The 16432-nt window shown below is 46.6% G+C and overlaps 1 protein-coding gene across 43 annotated transcripts in view; it reads left to right on the plus strand.

The window, feature by feature from the left end:
- The window catches only part of nrxn3a (neurexin 3a), a 1279906-nt gene that overhangs the window by 76721 nt on the left and 1186753 nt on the right, over nucleotides 1–16432 (plus strand). For all 43 annotated transcript variants that reach the window (XM_078234441.1, XM_078234442.1, XM_078234434.1 and 40 more), the window contains one exon: nucleotides 2158–2541. In XM_078234441.1, coding sequence (XP_078090567.1) covers nucleotides 2158–2541 — 384 coding nt within the window. The remainder of the gene's footprint in view (nucleotides 1–2157; nucleotides 2542–16432) is intronic.

A 16432-nucleotide genomic window follows, 5' to 3' on the forward strand; every position in this document is an offset into this window, starting at 1 on the left:
TGACCTAATAGAGGTGTATAAAATTATGAAAGGCATAGATAGGGTGAACGGCGGGAAGCTTTTTCCCAGGTCGGTGGTGACGTTCACGAGGGGCCATAGGTTCAAGGTGAGGGGGGGAGGTTTAACACGGATATCAGAAGGACGTATTTTACACAGAGGGTGGTGGGGGCCTGGAATGCGCTGCCGGGCAAGGTGGTGGAGGCGGACACACTGGGAACGTTTAAGACTTATCTAGATAGCCACATGAACGGAGTGGGAATGGAGGGATACAAAAGAATGGTCTAGTTTGGACCAGGGAGCAGCGCGGGCTGGGAGGGCTGAAGGGCTTGTTCCTGTGCTGTATTGTTCTTTGTTCTTTGTTTATTAGTGAACCAGATGGGTTTTTCCGACAATGGTTTCATGGTCATCAGTAGATTCTTAATTCCAGATGATTTTTTATTTATTTTTATTTACTTTTTATTGAATTCAAATTCCACCATCTGCCGTGGTGGGATTCGAACCCGGGTCCCCCAGAACATTCGCTGAGTTTCTGGATTAATCGTCTTGCAATAATGGGCGACACGGTGGCACAGTGGTTAGCACTGCTGCCTCACAGCGCCAGGGACCCGTGTTCGATTTTGGCCTCGGGTCACTGTCTGTGTGGAGTTTGCACGTTCTTCCCATGTCTGCGTAGGTTTCCTCCGGGTGCTCTGGTTTCCTCCCACAATACAAAGATGTGCAGGTTAGGCGGATTGGCCGTGCTAAATTGCCCCTCAATGTCAGGGGGACTAGCTAGGGTAAATGCATGGGGTTATGGGGATAGGGCCTGGGTGGGATTGTGGTCAATGCAGACTCGATGGGCCGAATGGCCGCCTCCTGCACTGGAACATTCTATGATTCTATGATAATACCACTAGGCCAAGGCCTCCCCTAAATATACAAAATATATTTTCCCATATAACGGCCCAGTAATTCTGCGAGCAATAGGCTTAGGCAGAGGATTAAGAATTGCTGAACTCTGATAAATACACAGTTTATTAGTTTGGTAATGGAATGGGATTTTGTTTTTCCTTTGTAATATCATGCGAGGTAGAAATCAGTCTTCCTTGTTAATGTGATTCCTGGCCTGTGCCTTTTGTCCACCAGGATAGAAAAAAAAATAATGTCCCTCCTGTCAAAACAAAAAGAAAATAACTTTGTTTTCACATTACTGGGGTTATTGGCTACTGTTAACATCACGTTTCATAGACACAGCACATTGCGGTACCTCACATGAGCGTCTGTTCTTCATTCATTAGCAAAGAAAATGGCTCCCATGAGGTTAGCTGAGCATTGGATGGGAAAGGGGCTGTTGCACACCTCAGGTTGATGGAGAGTTGCCAACCGTCCAGGTTGGGTGGCACAGTGGTTAGCACTGTTGCCTCACAGCGCCAGGGACCCAGGATCGATTCCGGCCTTGGATGACTGTCCGTGTAGAGTTTGCACGTTCTCCCCGTGTCTGCGTGGCTTTCCTCCGGGTGCTCTGGTTTCCTCTCTGTGTTCAATGATGTGCGGGTTAGGTGGATTGGCCATGCTAAATTGTCCGTTAGTGTCCCAAGATGTGAGGGTTAGGGGAATTAGCGGGGTAAATGCTTGGGCGGGGCAGGGGTAGGCTTGCACCTTCTACTGTCCCGATTAAAATTTACTAACTCTCTACAAACTGTGCCCTTGACGTCTGTTTTTTTCAGTGATGGGATTTGCGTGTCACTAACGTAGCCTGAATTTATTACCCATCTCTAATTGCCCTTGAGACCAGCACCTTCCTGAACCACTGCAATCCATCTGGTGTAGGTACACCCACAGTGCTGATAGGGACGGAGTTCCAGGAGTTTGACCCAGCGACAGTGAAGGAATGGTGATATAGTTTCGAGTTGGGTTGGTTGGTGTGTGTGACTTGCAACGGAACTTGCAGGTGGTGGTGTCCCATGCCCTTCTAGATGGCGGAGGTCACAGGCTTGGAAGGTGCTGTCGAAGGACAGTTACATTACACTGTGCCATTGGAGGATGCCAAGGCAATTATTGCACAGATATTATGGAGCAAAAGCTTCTAATTGTCAAACATGCTCCAGGCACAAAATAACTCATTCAGGAAAAGTTGGGCCAATGTTTTTCTAAGCCAACTGGTTCTCTCCTTTGCAGGCACGATATCGGTGAATAGTCGGCGCACCCCATTCACAGCAAGCGGAGACAGTGAGATACTTGACCTGGAGGGGGACATGTACCTCGGAGGCCTGCCAGACAACAGAATGGGTTCCATCTTGCCCACGGAGCTGTGGACAGCCATGCTCAACTATGGCTACGTCGGCTGCATCAGGGACTTGTTCATTGACGGCAGGAGCAAGGATATTAGACAGCTGGCTGAAGAGCAGAATGCTGCTGGGGTCAAGCCATCTTGCTTACGCGTGAACATCAAACAGTGCGACAGCAACCCTTGTAAGAACAACGCAGTGTGCAGGGAAGGCTGGAACCGGTTCATCTGCGACTGCTCAGGCATGGGCTACTGGGGGAGAACATGTGAAAGAGGTAAGTGCGAGTTAACTTCTTCAGAAAGATGAGCACTTGGCACATCATAACATTCAAGGCTATGGGCCAAGTGCTGGTAGATGGGATTAGGTGGGAGTTCAGGTGTTTCTCGTGTGTCGGTGCAGACTCGATGGGCCAAAGGGCCTCGTCTGCGTTGTATGATTCTATGAAAGCGAATTTTTTTGTGTGGCTAAAAGCAAAATACTGCGGATGCTGGAGTCTGAAACAAAAACAGAAAATGCTGGAAAATCATGGCAGGTCTGACAGCATCTGTGGAGAGAGAATAGAGCCAACGTTTCGAGTCTGGATGACCCTTCATCAGAGCTCAACGGTTCTGATGAAGAGTCATCCAGACTTGAAACGTTGGCTCTATTCTCTCTCTCCACAGATGCTGTCAGACCTGCTGTGATTTTCTGGCATTTTCTGTTTTTGTTTTGTTTTGTGTCTATTTACCCTGACAAAGTGACAAAGCGTGCCAAGTGTTTGTTTCAGGAAGTCAGTGTGTTGGAGACCCGTGGAATGAGGTTTGGTTTCTCACTGTACTCAATGCATGACCTCATCTATGTGACTGAGGAGGCATTCCCCTGTGGGAGAGCAGGTGTTCCCATGCCCACTTGTGTCGTAATGGTATTGGCTGCAGTATGAGATAGATCAAGAATATAGGGGATCAGGTATATAAGCTATGCAAGCATAGACACAGGTCAGATGTCTGGAAGTCTTTCATCAGGCAGAGGTTTACAAACAGTTGGATAACTTACAGGTTCGTGTGGTGAATCTGAATTTGCTGTAAGGAAGCCTTGTAGTCTTCTGTATGTCAACCACAAGTCTTTATTAACTACTTGTAACCAGATACATACATGCAGCAACGGGTACAGGCAAGGAGCTGTTATGTATTTTGGGGCATGCCCCTTTAAGAGAAAGGGTCAGATGACCCCGGATTCAAGCTCCACCCTGGGGTGGAATTTTACTGGCACGCCCACCCGAGGCTCGTAAGATCCCGCCCGAGGCCAACGGAGAATCCTGTTCTGTGAGCCTGGTAAAGTTCCAGCCATGATCTATTATTAGTCTCAATATCAGACCTCAAACATAACAGCATGCCCCAACATATGTAAAGAGGAGCTATCTCCATGTGTAAGTCGCAACACATTTCTGCCAAGGTCTGGGTCATGAGCCTTGTTACATCACTGTATGGGTGGTACTGTACTCAGGTTCTGCATTAACCCTGTATATACTAGACCCTTATACTACAGCACCCTTACCTTATATAGTCGCTTGGTCACACATAATTTGCGATAAACCTTCAGTAGCATGTCCCTTTTTTTCAGAGATGCCCTTTCCAGATGCCCTCATCTTTCTTTTGTTAGTTTTGCTCTGGTGGAAGCAATGTCATTCACCTGTCCTGCTGGACAAGGTCCATCGGAACGTGAGAACCATGGTCCAAGAGGAAATTGCCAAAGGAACAACTAGTACTCAGCTTTATGCATTTTTACCTCTTAATGTGATTTGGCCAATTATCCAATCAGTGGACAGGTCACATGCTTGCCATCCAATTAAAGACAGGAGGCGGGCCCCCAAGACTGGATTGCCAGTCGGATGCCCTTCAGGGCTGAGAGAATCGGCAGCCCACCATCAGAGGCAGGAGCTCCCAATGTAAACAGGAGAGAGTGAGAGAGAGAGAGGGGGAACCTCAAGATGGAGTTGTCCTCCGAAGATCTTTTCAGAAAGATAGAATTTATACTGGGCACAGCTGCCAGACCGCTATCCTGTCTAGACAGGCGTGATCTGCTGGTGGGTGAGAGGTGGGGCGGGGAGACCATGTGACCGGAACTGCAGCCCACTCACAATCACAGCCTTGGAAGAGGTCCTGCCTGAATTGTGCCATTAGTATGCCCTGTAAGTGTCTTAATTGGCTACAACATGACTTGGTGGCGGGGCCAGGGTGGCAAACTGGCATGCCACCCAGGGCCGGAAACTTGTGGATCCATCCACCTCAGGACTATTTAAAATCTTTTGTCTGTGCTGCCTTTGTACTTGACACGTCTAGACAAGTGCACCCTGTTTTGGTCATCTGACACGATGGATTATACAGAAGCCCGCCTGGAAAAAGTAACGGAACATCCCTCAAGAGTGTAACCTACTCTAAAAGCCTTTTATCCTCACAATAGGTTTACAGAGAGCTCGGTCTTTCTTTACAGAGGGACGTGCAGATTAATGTGGTGATTTAATTGAAATATGTGAAATAATGAAGGGAACAGACTGTGTGTGAGTCGATAAACTATTTGAACGAGATAGATCAAAAATATAGGGGATCAGGTATATAAGCTATGCAAGCATAGACACAGATCAGATGTCTGGAAGTCTTTCATCAGGCAGAGGTTTACAAACAGTTGGATAACTTACAGGTTCGTGTGGTGAATCTGAATTTGCTACAGCTGTTCACAAAAGCTGCAAGACAAGTCCCTTTGCCGTGGCTAATTTTAATGCATCCAAAACAAATGTGGGATTTTGGATTTGTACCCCATCATTATTGTGGTCTCCTAAGCTCATTTTGAGAATTACCTAAATTCCTGAGATTTTTTTTGACAATCTTTATTTAATCTAATCTTTATTTATTGATTTTTTCCCCCATTACTTTCCATAGAATCATAGAATCCCTACAGTGCAGAAGAGGCTATTTGGCCCATCGAGTCTGCACTGACTCTCCGACAGAGCATCTTATCCAGGCCCACCCCCATAACCCCACGCATTTACCCTGCTAATCTCTCTATCCTACACATCTTGGGACACTATGGAACAATTTAGCATGGGCAATCCCCCTAACCTGGACATCTTTGGACACTAAGGGGCAATTTAGCATGGCCAATCCACCTAACCTGGACACCTTTGGACACTAAGGGGCAATTTAGCATGGCCAATCCACCTAACCTGCACAGCTTTGGACACTAAGGGGCAAATTAGCATGGCCAATCCACCTAACCTGCATATTTTTGGATTATGGGAGGAAACTGGAGCACCCGGAGAAGATCCATGCAATCACGGGACAACGTGTAGACTCAACATAGACAGTCACCCAAGTCTGGAATTGAACCCGGGTCCTTGGCGTTGTGAGGCAGCAGTGCTAACTACTGTGCCACCCTCAGGAGATTACCTGACAGCGGGTGTGTGGGGTTGATTTTGATTGGGGGGGGGGGGGGGGGGAGGGGGGAGAGACCCAGCAGACTGCTCGTACAAGTGAACGTTGTGAGTCATGACTGTTAGAATGTAACCAGTGACAACGTTTTATTGGATGTAATGTGACCAATGGGAATAAGATGTAAGGGTCAGCTGACCCAGTAAACCATGGAACCAATTAAAGAGTGATGTAATAGTCAGCTGATTCACTATAAATAGGAACCTGTATAGAATTGTGGGGAGTTTGGATTGGCCCACGGCGAGGCCCCAAGATTGGAGTAAAAGTGTTTCTTTATTAGACCCTTTCTTTGATTTATAAGTTGGAGTAAGTTTTGTTGTATTTTTGTATCTGCAATTTTGAAGAGTTCCTTCTGGACTTGCGGATAGTGATGAACATTGTCAGACAATACAGCAGGATATAGATAGGTTGGAAAATTGGGCGGAGAAATGGCAGATGGAATTTAATCCAGATAAATGCGAAGTGATGCATTTTGGAAGAACTAATGTTGGGGGGAGTTATGCAATAAAATGGCAGAGCCATCAAGAATATAGAAACACAGAGGGACCTAGGTGTGCAAGTCCACAAATCCTTGAAGGTGGCAGCACAGGTGGAGAAGGTGGTGAAGAAGGCATATGGTATGCTTGCCTTTATAGGACGGGGTATAGAGTATAAAAGCTGGAGTCTGATGTTGCAGCTGTATAGAACGCTGGTTAGGCCACATTTGGAGTACTGCATCCAGTTCTGGTCGCCGCACTACCAGAACAACGTGGAGGCTTTAGAGAGAGTGCAGAGAAGGTTTACCAGGATGTTGCCTGGTATTAGCTATGAGGGTCTTAGCTATGAGGAGAGATTGGGTAAACTGGGCTTATTCTCCCTGGAAAGACGGAGAATGAGGGGAGACCTAATAGAGGTGTACAAAATTATGAAGGGTATAGATAGGGTGAACAGTGGGAAGCTTTTTCCCAGGTCGGAGGTGACGATCACGAGGGGTCACGGGCTCAAGGTGAGAGGGGCGGAGGTATAACTCAGATATCAGAGGGACGTATTTTACACAGAGAGTGGTGGGGGCCTGGAATGCGCTGCCAAGTAGGGTGGTGGAGGCAGACACGCTGACATCGTTTAAGACTTACCTGGATAGTCACATGAGCAGTCTGGGAATGGAGGGATACAAACGAATGGTCCAGTTGGACCAATGAGCGGCACAGGTTTGGAGGGCCGAAGGGCCTGTTTCCTGTGCTGTACTGTTCTTTGTTCTTTGTTGTTTGTTCTGAGGAAACAATGACTGTTTGGGGCAGGCTTGCTGGATGTGTGTCCTCCCTCTATTCAGTTGTAGAAGAAAGGATAGGGGAAACCGATGGTGAAGAAGGAAAAAAAAATGAGCATTCACTCATTCTCTGAGCTCCAGCATGATAATAACATTCTGTATTTTTCTCTCCAAGTTGCTCCAGACAATTTGATTGAAACAGCAGATGGATGACATTCTGCTATGTTGTCACCATTGCAACACTGATCCAACTGTGTTCCTGCAGTAGCAGAGTGAGAGAAATTGCTACTGAGCCACGTGTCTACATTAATATCTACAAGATTTGGAGGACCTGGGTGGGATTGTTGTCAGTGCAGGCTCGATGGGCCAAATGGCCTCCCTCTACGATTCTATGATTATGAGGGGCATGGACAGAGTGGATAGTCAGAAGCTTTTTGCCAGGGTGGAAGAGTCAATTACGAGGGGGCACAGGTTTGAGGTCCGAGGGGCAAGGTTTAAAGGAGATGTACAAGGCAAGTTTTTTACACAGAGGGTGCCTGGAACTCGCTGCCGGGGGAGGAAGTGGAAGCGGATACGATAGTGAGTTTTAAGGGGCATCTTGAAGAGGGCATATGGCACACTTGCCATCATTGGCCAGGGCATTGAGTTGAAAAATTGGCAAGTCATGTTGCAGCATCTGGACAAATACATGAATAGGATGGGAATCGAGGGATACGGTCCCCGGAAGGGTAGGGGGTTTTAGTTCAGACGGGCAGCATGGTCGGTGCAGGCTTGGAGGGTCGAAGGGCCTGTTCCTGTGCTGTAATTTTCTTCGTTCTTTTTGTTCATTGTACATCTGAGCCCTTCTCATGACGATAGTGTTCCTATAATGGTGTTAGTTAAGAGAATTCCAGGGTTTTGACACAGTGTCCGTGAAGAGATAGTCCCAGCTGTCAATGCCAGGCTTTTGTGTGATGGTATTAATGTGATATTATTATTTTTAAAATATTTTACTCCATTCTTAAAGTTACAAAGCCAATGTGCAGAATGGAGTGGGCAAGCTCTCAATCCATTTCATTACTTGCTGCAGAAAACAATTTGAATTTAATCCAATTCATGGTCCCCACAAGAGAGGCATACAGGGCGGGATTTTACAGCCGCACTTGTCCTGAAACTGTAAATTCCTGCCCGAGGTCAACGGACCTTTTCAGCCACAAATTTTTACTTTGCGAAAATATACTGATCAAGCAGCTGAAACCTGAGCCTTAACTTTGTCAAACACCATGAGGAATCTCAAAGTTCCTTTGGTTTAGTTTAAAGGTTTAAAGTTTATTTATTTACCATAAGTAGGCTTACATTAACGCTGCAATGAAGTAACTGTGAAAACCCATTAGTCGCCACGCTCACGGACTCCGTAAATGCTTACAGTTTTAGTTTAGGCAGGCATCATGATCGGTGAAGGCTTGGAGGGCCTGTGCTATACTTTTCTTTGTTCCTTGTTCTTCATAATTATCTTGGACACCTCAACTTTAGGTCACCCCTCGATCTTCTAACTTGAGTGACTTTTATCTGAGGCAAATTTGATGTCGAAACCTTGAATGGATTTTTGGGCGATTAAAGAATTGACATGAGACAGGTTTGATAGCATTATTTACCTATCATTGGGAGCAAGGGAGATCAAAAAACATCACGACACTCCATTTAACCTAATATAGTGAGCACTGAGTGCTCTGATTAGAATAATTCCCTCAACGTCAACAAAACGAAGGAGATTGTCATCGACTTCAGGAAGCGTAAAGGAGAACATGCCCTTGTCTACATCAATGGGGACGAAGTAGAAAGGGTCGAGAGCTTCAAGTTTTTAGGTGTCCAGATCACCAACAACTGTCCTGGTCCGCCCATGCCGACACTATAGTTTAGAAAGCCCACCAACGGCTCTACTTTCTCAGAAGACGAAGGAAATTTGGCATGTCAGCTATGACTCTCACCAACTTTTACAGATGCACCATAGAAAGCATTCTTTCTGGTTGTATCACAGCTTGGTATGGCTCCTGCTCTGCCCAAGACCGCAAGGAATTACAAAAGGTCATGAATGTAGCCCAATCCATCACGCAAACCAGCCTCCCATCCATTGACTCTGTCTACACTTCCCGCTGCCTCGGCAAAGCAGCCAGCATAATTAAGGACCCCACGCACCCCGGACATTCTCTCTTCCACCTTCTTCCATCGGAAGAAAAAGATACAAAAGTCTGAGGTCACGTACCAACAGCTTCTTCACTGCTGCCGTCAGACTTTTCAATGGACTTACCTTGCATTAAGTTGATCTTTCTCTGCACCCTAGCTCTGACTGTAACACTACATTCTGCATTCTCTCATTTCCTTCTCTATGAACGGTATGCTTTGTCTGTATAGCGCGCAAGAAACAATACTTTTCACTGTGTGTTAATACATGTGACAATAATAAAAATCAAAAGAATAATAATGCATGACAATTAGCTTGGGGAGAATGAATCCTTTAACCACAGGGAGTTTGATTCCTCTTTAAGGTCAGTGAGAGAATGGAATTTTTTTATACAACGCTATGCAATCATATCAAACTCGTTTGCCTGCTGTATTATCCGATTTAAAATAAGCAGGTCACGGCTTTCGTTAAAATAGAAGGGAGAAGAATTTGATAGGAATTCATTAAGAGTTCAGATGACAGTAACAACCCAATTTCTCGGGCCTGTGTATTTGCGACTAATCCTTTGAAACTTCGGATGAATTCAATATGAAGCAGTGTAAGTTTAGACCCTAATGAACAGTCACGTCTTACAGTCTGACATCATGTCTCTGTGCAGTCGGTCCGCAAAGCTAATTTGGAATGATAATTAGTGCTGCATTCTCCCTCTAATACAACATGAAACATTAATTACAGGATTGCTGTCTTTCAGAGGGATGAAAAATTAAACCAGACAGAGTCAAAGTTCAGCAGTAAAAAGGACGGTCATTTCCTTTTTTTTTTGAATAACATATGGAATGCTGAAATAATAGCTCAACAGTATTTGATGAGGACAGTTCTAAGGGCCCATCCGAACAGGAAGGGGCCATTCAGCCCCTTGAGCCTGCTACACCATTCAGCGAAATCATGGGGCAGCACGGTGGCACAGTGGTTAGCACTGCTGCCTCACCGCGCCAGAGACCCGGGTTCGATTCCCGGCTTGGGTCACTGTCTGTGTGGAGTTTGCACGTTCTCCCCGTGTCTGCGTGCGTTCCCTCCGGGTGCTCCGGTTTCCTCCCACAGTCCAAAGATGTGCGGGTTAGGTGGATTGGCCATGCTAAATTGCCCCTTAGTGTCAGGGCGACTAGCTAGGGTAAATGCATGGGGTTATGGGGAGAGGACCTGGGTGGGATTGTGGTCGGCGCAGACTCGATGGGTCTAATGTCCTCCTTCTGCACTGTTGGGATTCTATAATTCTATGGGTGATCTGCATCCTTTTGTTATATTTATTAGTGCCACAAGTAGGCTTACATTAACACTGCAATGAAGTTACTGTGAAAATCCCTTAGTCGCCACACTCCGGCACCTGTTCGGGTTACACTGAGGGAGAATTTAGCATGGCCAATCCACCTAACCCCCACATCTTTGGACTGTGGGAGGAAACCGGAGCACCCGGAGGAAACCCACACAGACGCGGGGAGAATGTGCAAACTCCACACAGACAGTGACCCAAGCCGGGAATTGAACCCGGGTCCCTAGCGTTGTGAGGCAGTAGTGCTAACCACTGTGCCACCATGCCGCCCGATCGTTTCTCTTCACAGATACAAAAATATTGAAAATGGGGGGGCAGAATAAGGCTGTTAGGCTGACAGTTAAGCATCACCCCCATTGGGTAATGAATCCTTTCGCTTTCCGATTGACGTAGGAAGGCAATACATCGCAAGGATGGATGTGTCGGCCGAATAATGGCTGGAGGGTGGGGGCAAAGACATGTGATGAAACCTCCAGGAATACATTTGCATCTCAAGGCGGGGGGTTGCTGAGGAAGGGTTTTGTGAATGGTTTGATATTGAGTTGAAGCACATGGGGCCGGATTTTCCAACCTCGCCTGCCTCTGAGATTCTCCTGTCCCACTGCAGTAAAGGGGATTTGGCTGAGCGTCAAATTCTCCGTCCTCCCTGGCAATGTCGGCGGGGCGTGAACGGCCGGAGAATCCCAGCCCTGGAGCTTGAGTGTTGAGAATTTTGTCTGAGACTTTTTGTCTTGAATGGACTGTTAAACTGTACAATGACAGCTGGTCATTAAGAGTGAATGAGTTGCTGCACTCTGCGCATTGTCCCACCATGCTTTCCTCAATGTTCATGATTGCCTTGTTTAAGAATCCTGTTGAGATGATTTTCTATTTGGATGCAGAGGTCAAACTTTCGACTTGGTACAGTGATCCTTCTTCTATACGCAGCTTCACTTCACTCGCTACAGATATACTAGGAGTTAACTAGGAAGCAGCATGGTGGCACAGTGGTTAGCACTACTGCCTCACAGTGTCAGGGACCTGGGTTCAATTCCGGCCTCTGATGACTGTATGGAGTTTGCACGTTCTCGCCGTATCTGCACGGGTTTCCTCCGGGTGCTCTGGTTTTCTCCAGCCGTCCAAAGATGTGTAGGTTAGGTGAATTGGCTGTACTTAATTGCCTCTTAGTGTCCCAAGATAGATATAGGTTAGGGGGATTAGAAGGGTAAAACATGTGTGGTTCCGGGATAGGGCCTGGGGAAGAGTTGATGCAGACTTGATGGGTGAATGATTTGATTTTATTTATTATTGTCACACGTATTAGTATACAGTGAAAAGTATTGTTTCTTGCACGTTATACGGACAAAGCATACTGTTCATGGAGAAGGAAATGAGAGAGTGCAGAATGTAGTGTTACAATCATAGCTAGGGTGTAGAGAAAGATCAACTTAATGCAAGGTAGGTAGGTCCATTCAAAAGTCTGATGGCAGCAGGGAAGAAGCTGTTCTTGAGTCGGTTGGTACTTGACCTCAGACTTTTGTATCTTTTTCCCGACAGAAGAAGGTGGAAGAGAGAATGTCCGGGGTGCGTGGGGTCCTTAATTATGCTGGCTGCTTTGCCGAGGCAGCAGGAAGTGTAGACAGAGTCAATGGATGGGAGGCTGGTTTCCTTCTGCACTGTAGGAATTCTAATGATTCTAATTGAAAACACGAAAGGGCCCCAGATAAAGAGCATGGAAGTGGCACTAATTGGATAATTCTTCCACAGAGTCATCATAGGCATGGGTTGTCCAATGGCATCCTTCTATGATTCCAACCTGGGAAGTGTGAAGTGCTCTCCTGAATTGTGGAAGATGCAACTCACTGATTTACGGAATGGTTATTGTATAACTGAGCCATGAGGGAGGGGTGACTACCTTCCCTGATTGTTAACTAGATGGATGAATATTTCATAACTTAAAGATCAGACAAGTCAATTTAGTAGAGTGAAGTACTGAAAGCATTAGTTAATTGTCATGCTTTTACTCTGATTTAAGTGCTCTTTGAAGGAGAACGCTGGTCTTGGGGTTGAGTGCAAAGGTTTTCATGTCTTCCCAGTGATTCAAGTCAGAGCAGATATATCAGAGTTCCCCCGCTATCGAAGGGCTCCCGAAGGGTCTTCAGGCCATGTAACCCTCAAGAGTTGCATCGGCTGGCCAGGATTCAGCTTTGAGGTATTTATCTTGCAGGAGCAGACCAGGATGTGTCATTTTATTTTTAACCCTGCCCCAGGATATAATATAATATCTCAGTTGGCTTTCATACGTCAGTGGACTCTGAAAAAAACGAATTTTACCATTCCGCTATGTCGAAACCTGTCAGCATTGAAACTGATGGTAGAATGAGAGACTTCTTAGATTCTCAGAGGGAGACACTTGAGCTTGAGATTGATTTGAACATGATCCTTGTGATTTGAATGCTTTGGTACACTCAGTGGTGTGCACTATGCGGGCACTTACTCCAACACTAATGCTCCTCTTGAATCGCTGACGTACCACAAAGCTAAAATTGTGCTCGGTTAATATTAATCATCCTAGGTTGAGAGAAAGTGAGGTGAAGTACTGAAGATAGTATAGAGACAGGGCTTTGTTGAGATTGCCAGAGTGCAGTCTGTGGAGGTGAAGTTTGTAGACTGTAATATCAGACTCATATCTCCTAGCTTCTGCGGAGGACATTGAGAAATTTACCGTGGATTCGGTCCAGTTGGGTACATGGAAATCTGAGTAGCACAACGGGTGAGGTTAAAAGGGTCTGTATTGATTCGTATGAGGTTTGCTTTGTGCCGTAGGAAACGACAATTCACCAGAACATTCTTTCCTCAGAAGTTAGTTTTACCGTAGATCGCTGTGTATACATTACGGGAGTGGGGAAGGCGGGATCAGGCTATTGAATTGGATGATCAGCCTTGATCATAATGAATGGACGGCACGGTGGCACAGTGGTTGGCACTGCTGCCTCACAGTCCCAGGTTCAGTGCCGGTCTTGGGTCACTGTCTGTGTGAAGTCTGCACCTTCTCCCCGTGTTGGCGTGGGTTTTCTCCGGGTGCTCCGGTTTCCTCCCACAGTCCAAAGATGTGCACGTTCGGCTGATTGGCCATGTTAAAAGATGTGCTGGTTAGGTGCATTGACCTGAACAGGCACGGACTGTGGCGACCTGGGATTTTCACAGTAACTTCATTGCAGTGTCAATGTACGCCTTACTTGTGACTAATAAATAAACTTTAACTTTACTTTTAAATTGACCCTAGTGTTAGGAGGATTGGCAGGGTAAATGCATGGGGTTGTGGGAATACGGCCTGGGTGGGATTGTGGTTGGTGCACACCCGATGGGCTGAATGGTCTCCTTCTATACTGCAGGGATTCTATGAATGGCGGAGCAGGATTGAAGGGCCAAATGACCCCCCTCTGCTCCTATTTTCTCTGTCACTGCGTAACTCCATCTGTCTGGTCCCAAAAGCCACATTTCTGCACATACTGAGCATTTACGTCACCCTGCATCCCCCCCCCCCCCCCCCTCCCCCACTGCCCTCTTCAGTTATGACAGGCTATACTCACATCAACTGTCCACCTCAAATTCTCCCCATCCCCCCCCCGCCCCGCAAATACATGCATGGCCTGAATTTTCTGTTCTCCCACCTGTGGGTTTTTAGATCGGGGGCAATCGGTGGTGCGGGGGAGGGGGGGAAGAATCTTGAATTTGGTGGATCCGGATTCCCTCTCGGATTCTTGCCCGCACCAACCAGGCAGCCATTTTACACTGGGGCGAGCAAAGCCTCGGAAGGGAAGACCGCCCTTGCTCCAATTCAGACCCTCCATCCTGGTCCTGACTGGTGGGAGCGCCCTCCGCTTAAGACCTGGTGACCTTTGAACTTCCACCTTTCCCATTGCAGCTCCCCAGCACGACCCTGCCACCCTCACTCTGGGACCCCATCGGCTTACGTTGTCCTCTGGCTCCGACTCGGGCAGATCGGGGCAGTTCCATTTGTGCACACTGTCATTGCAAGGACTGCAGAGCTGCCGGCCGGTTAATTTGTCCAGCAAATCCGGGTCCCCAGAACATTATCACAGAAATCACAGAAACCCTACAGTACAGAAAGAAGCCATTCGGCCCATCGAGTCTGCACCGACCACAATCCCACCCAGACCCTCCCCTCATATCCCGACATATTTTACCCACTAATCCCTCTAATCTACACATCCCAGGACACTAAGGGCAATTTTAGCTTGGCCAATCAACCTAACCCGCACATCTTTGGACTGTGGGAGGAAACCGGAGCACCCGGAGGAAACCCACGCAGACACGAGAAGAATGTGCAAACTCCACACAGACAGTGACCCAAGCCGGGAATCGAACCCAGGTCCCTGGAGCTGTGAAGCAGCAGTGCTAACCACTGCGCTACCGTGCCGCCCCTTTCGCTGCCTTTCTGGATTGAATAGTCTGGTGATAATAGGCCATCACCTCCCCTTTTAATTGCTGTTGCGTGGATGGATTGGAGAAGTTGGGATGATTATATTAGAGCAGAGACGGCCAAGGGGGCATTTTGTAGAGATGTTTAAAATCATGGGTCTAGATAGCAAAATTAAAGGGAAACTGTTTCGATTGACTAAAGGGTTGATAACGAGAAAGCACAGAGTGAAGTTGGTTCATGAAAGAGCCAGAGGCAACACGGCAAAAATCCTATTTTACACAATAAATCATTAAGATTTGGCATGCACTACCTGATAGGGTGATGGAAACCAATTCAATAACTTATTCAAATGGTTAAGTATTCACTCGAGAGGAGTGGGTGAACAGTTGTTTCTTGGGCTGGAGGAAGATGTATTCCCCCGTGGTCTATGTTAGGTCCATGGCTTTTCTTGATCTGTATCCATGAGCCAGACTTTGATGTGCAGGGAAGACTTTTTTTTATTCATTCATGGGACATGGGCGTCGCTGGCTGGGCCAGCATTTATTGCCCATTCCCAGCTCCCCTTGTTGGGCATTTGAGAGTCAACCATATTGCAGTGGCTCTGGAGTCACATGTAGGCCAGACCAGGTAAGGACGGCAGATTTTCTTCCCTAAAGGACATTAGTGAACCAGATGGATTTTTCCGACAATCGACAATGGTTTCATTGTCATTGTTAGATTCTTAATTCCGGATTTAAAAAATATATATATTGATTTCAAATTCTACCCTCTGCTGTGGCGGGATGCGAATCCAGGTCCCCGGAACAACGTTTGCTGAATTTCTGGATTGATAGTCTTGCGATAATACCACTAGGCCATCGTCTCCCCCTCACTCCGGCAAACTCTGGGCCAATGTCAGTTGAGGGGTAGTTGACAATGGCGCAGTGAGGTACAGAGCGTGCTGAGTGTGTAAGTGGGTCAGCAGATTGAATGAATTGGTGGGTTCCGTTACCTTCTTGAGGTGGATAGGAAACACGGACAACTTGCAAACAAACGTTTAAGCAGTCGAGTGGTGCCATTGCTTACCTGCTGAGTAACCTTCTGCCATCACAGTTCGGCTAGTCTTAACACCAGATGATATTACCTGACAGTTCAAAGGAGCACGTATTACCGCTCTACAAGAAGTGTGTCTCTTCAGAATCTGACGTTGAATACGCAGAGGTGTTGTTTGGTGGCAATAATGAATCAAGAATTGTGCATTAATTAAAAGACAATTAGAGCCCTTCAGATTATTGAACATATTACCGCTCACTCTACATCTGTGCTACTCTCCAAATGCATTCATTAACAATTGATGAATTTTTATTTTCTCTCGTTCACTAATTAAATTTATCCTGTGTCTAAACAAAACTGACTCGATAGGAATTAATTCGCGAAACCAAGAACCTGGATGACTACAGGAATATCGAGGGGAGGGGGATTAACATGAACTCGAAGTTTTAAGTGTCGTTCAGCTAATGTCAAGATCTACGTTAAAGTAAGGCTGGACATACCTCTGT

The sequence above is a fragment of the Mustelus asterias genome, chromosome 18, assembly GCF_964213995.1.
Source record: "Mustelus asterias chromosome 18, sMusAst1.hap1.1, whole genome shotgun sequence".
NCBI classification, from domain to species: Eukaryota; Metazoa; Chordata; class Chondrichthyes; order Carcharhiniformes; family Triakidae; genus Mustelus; species Mustelus asterias.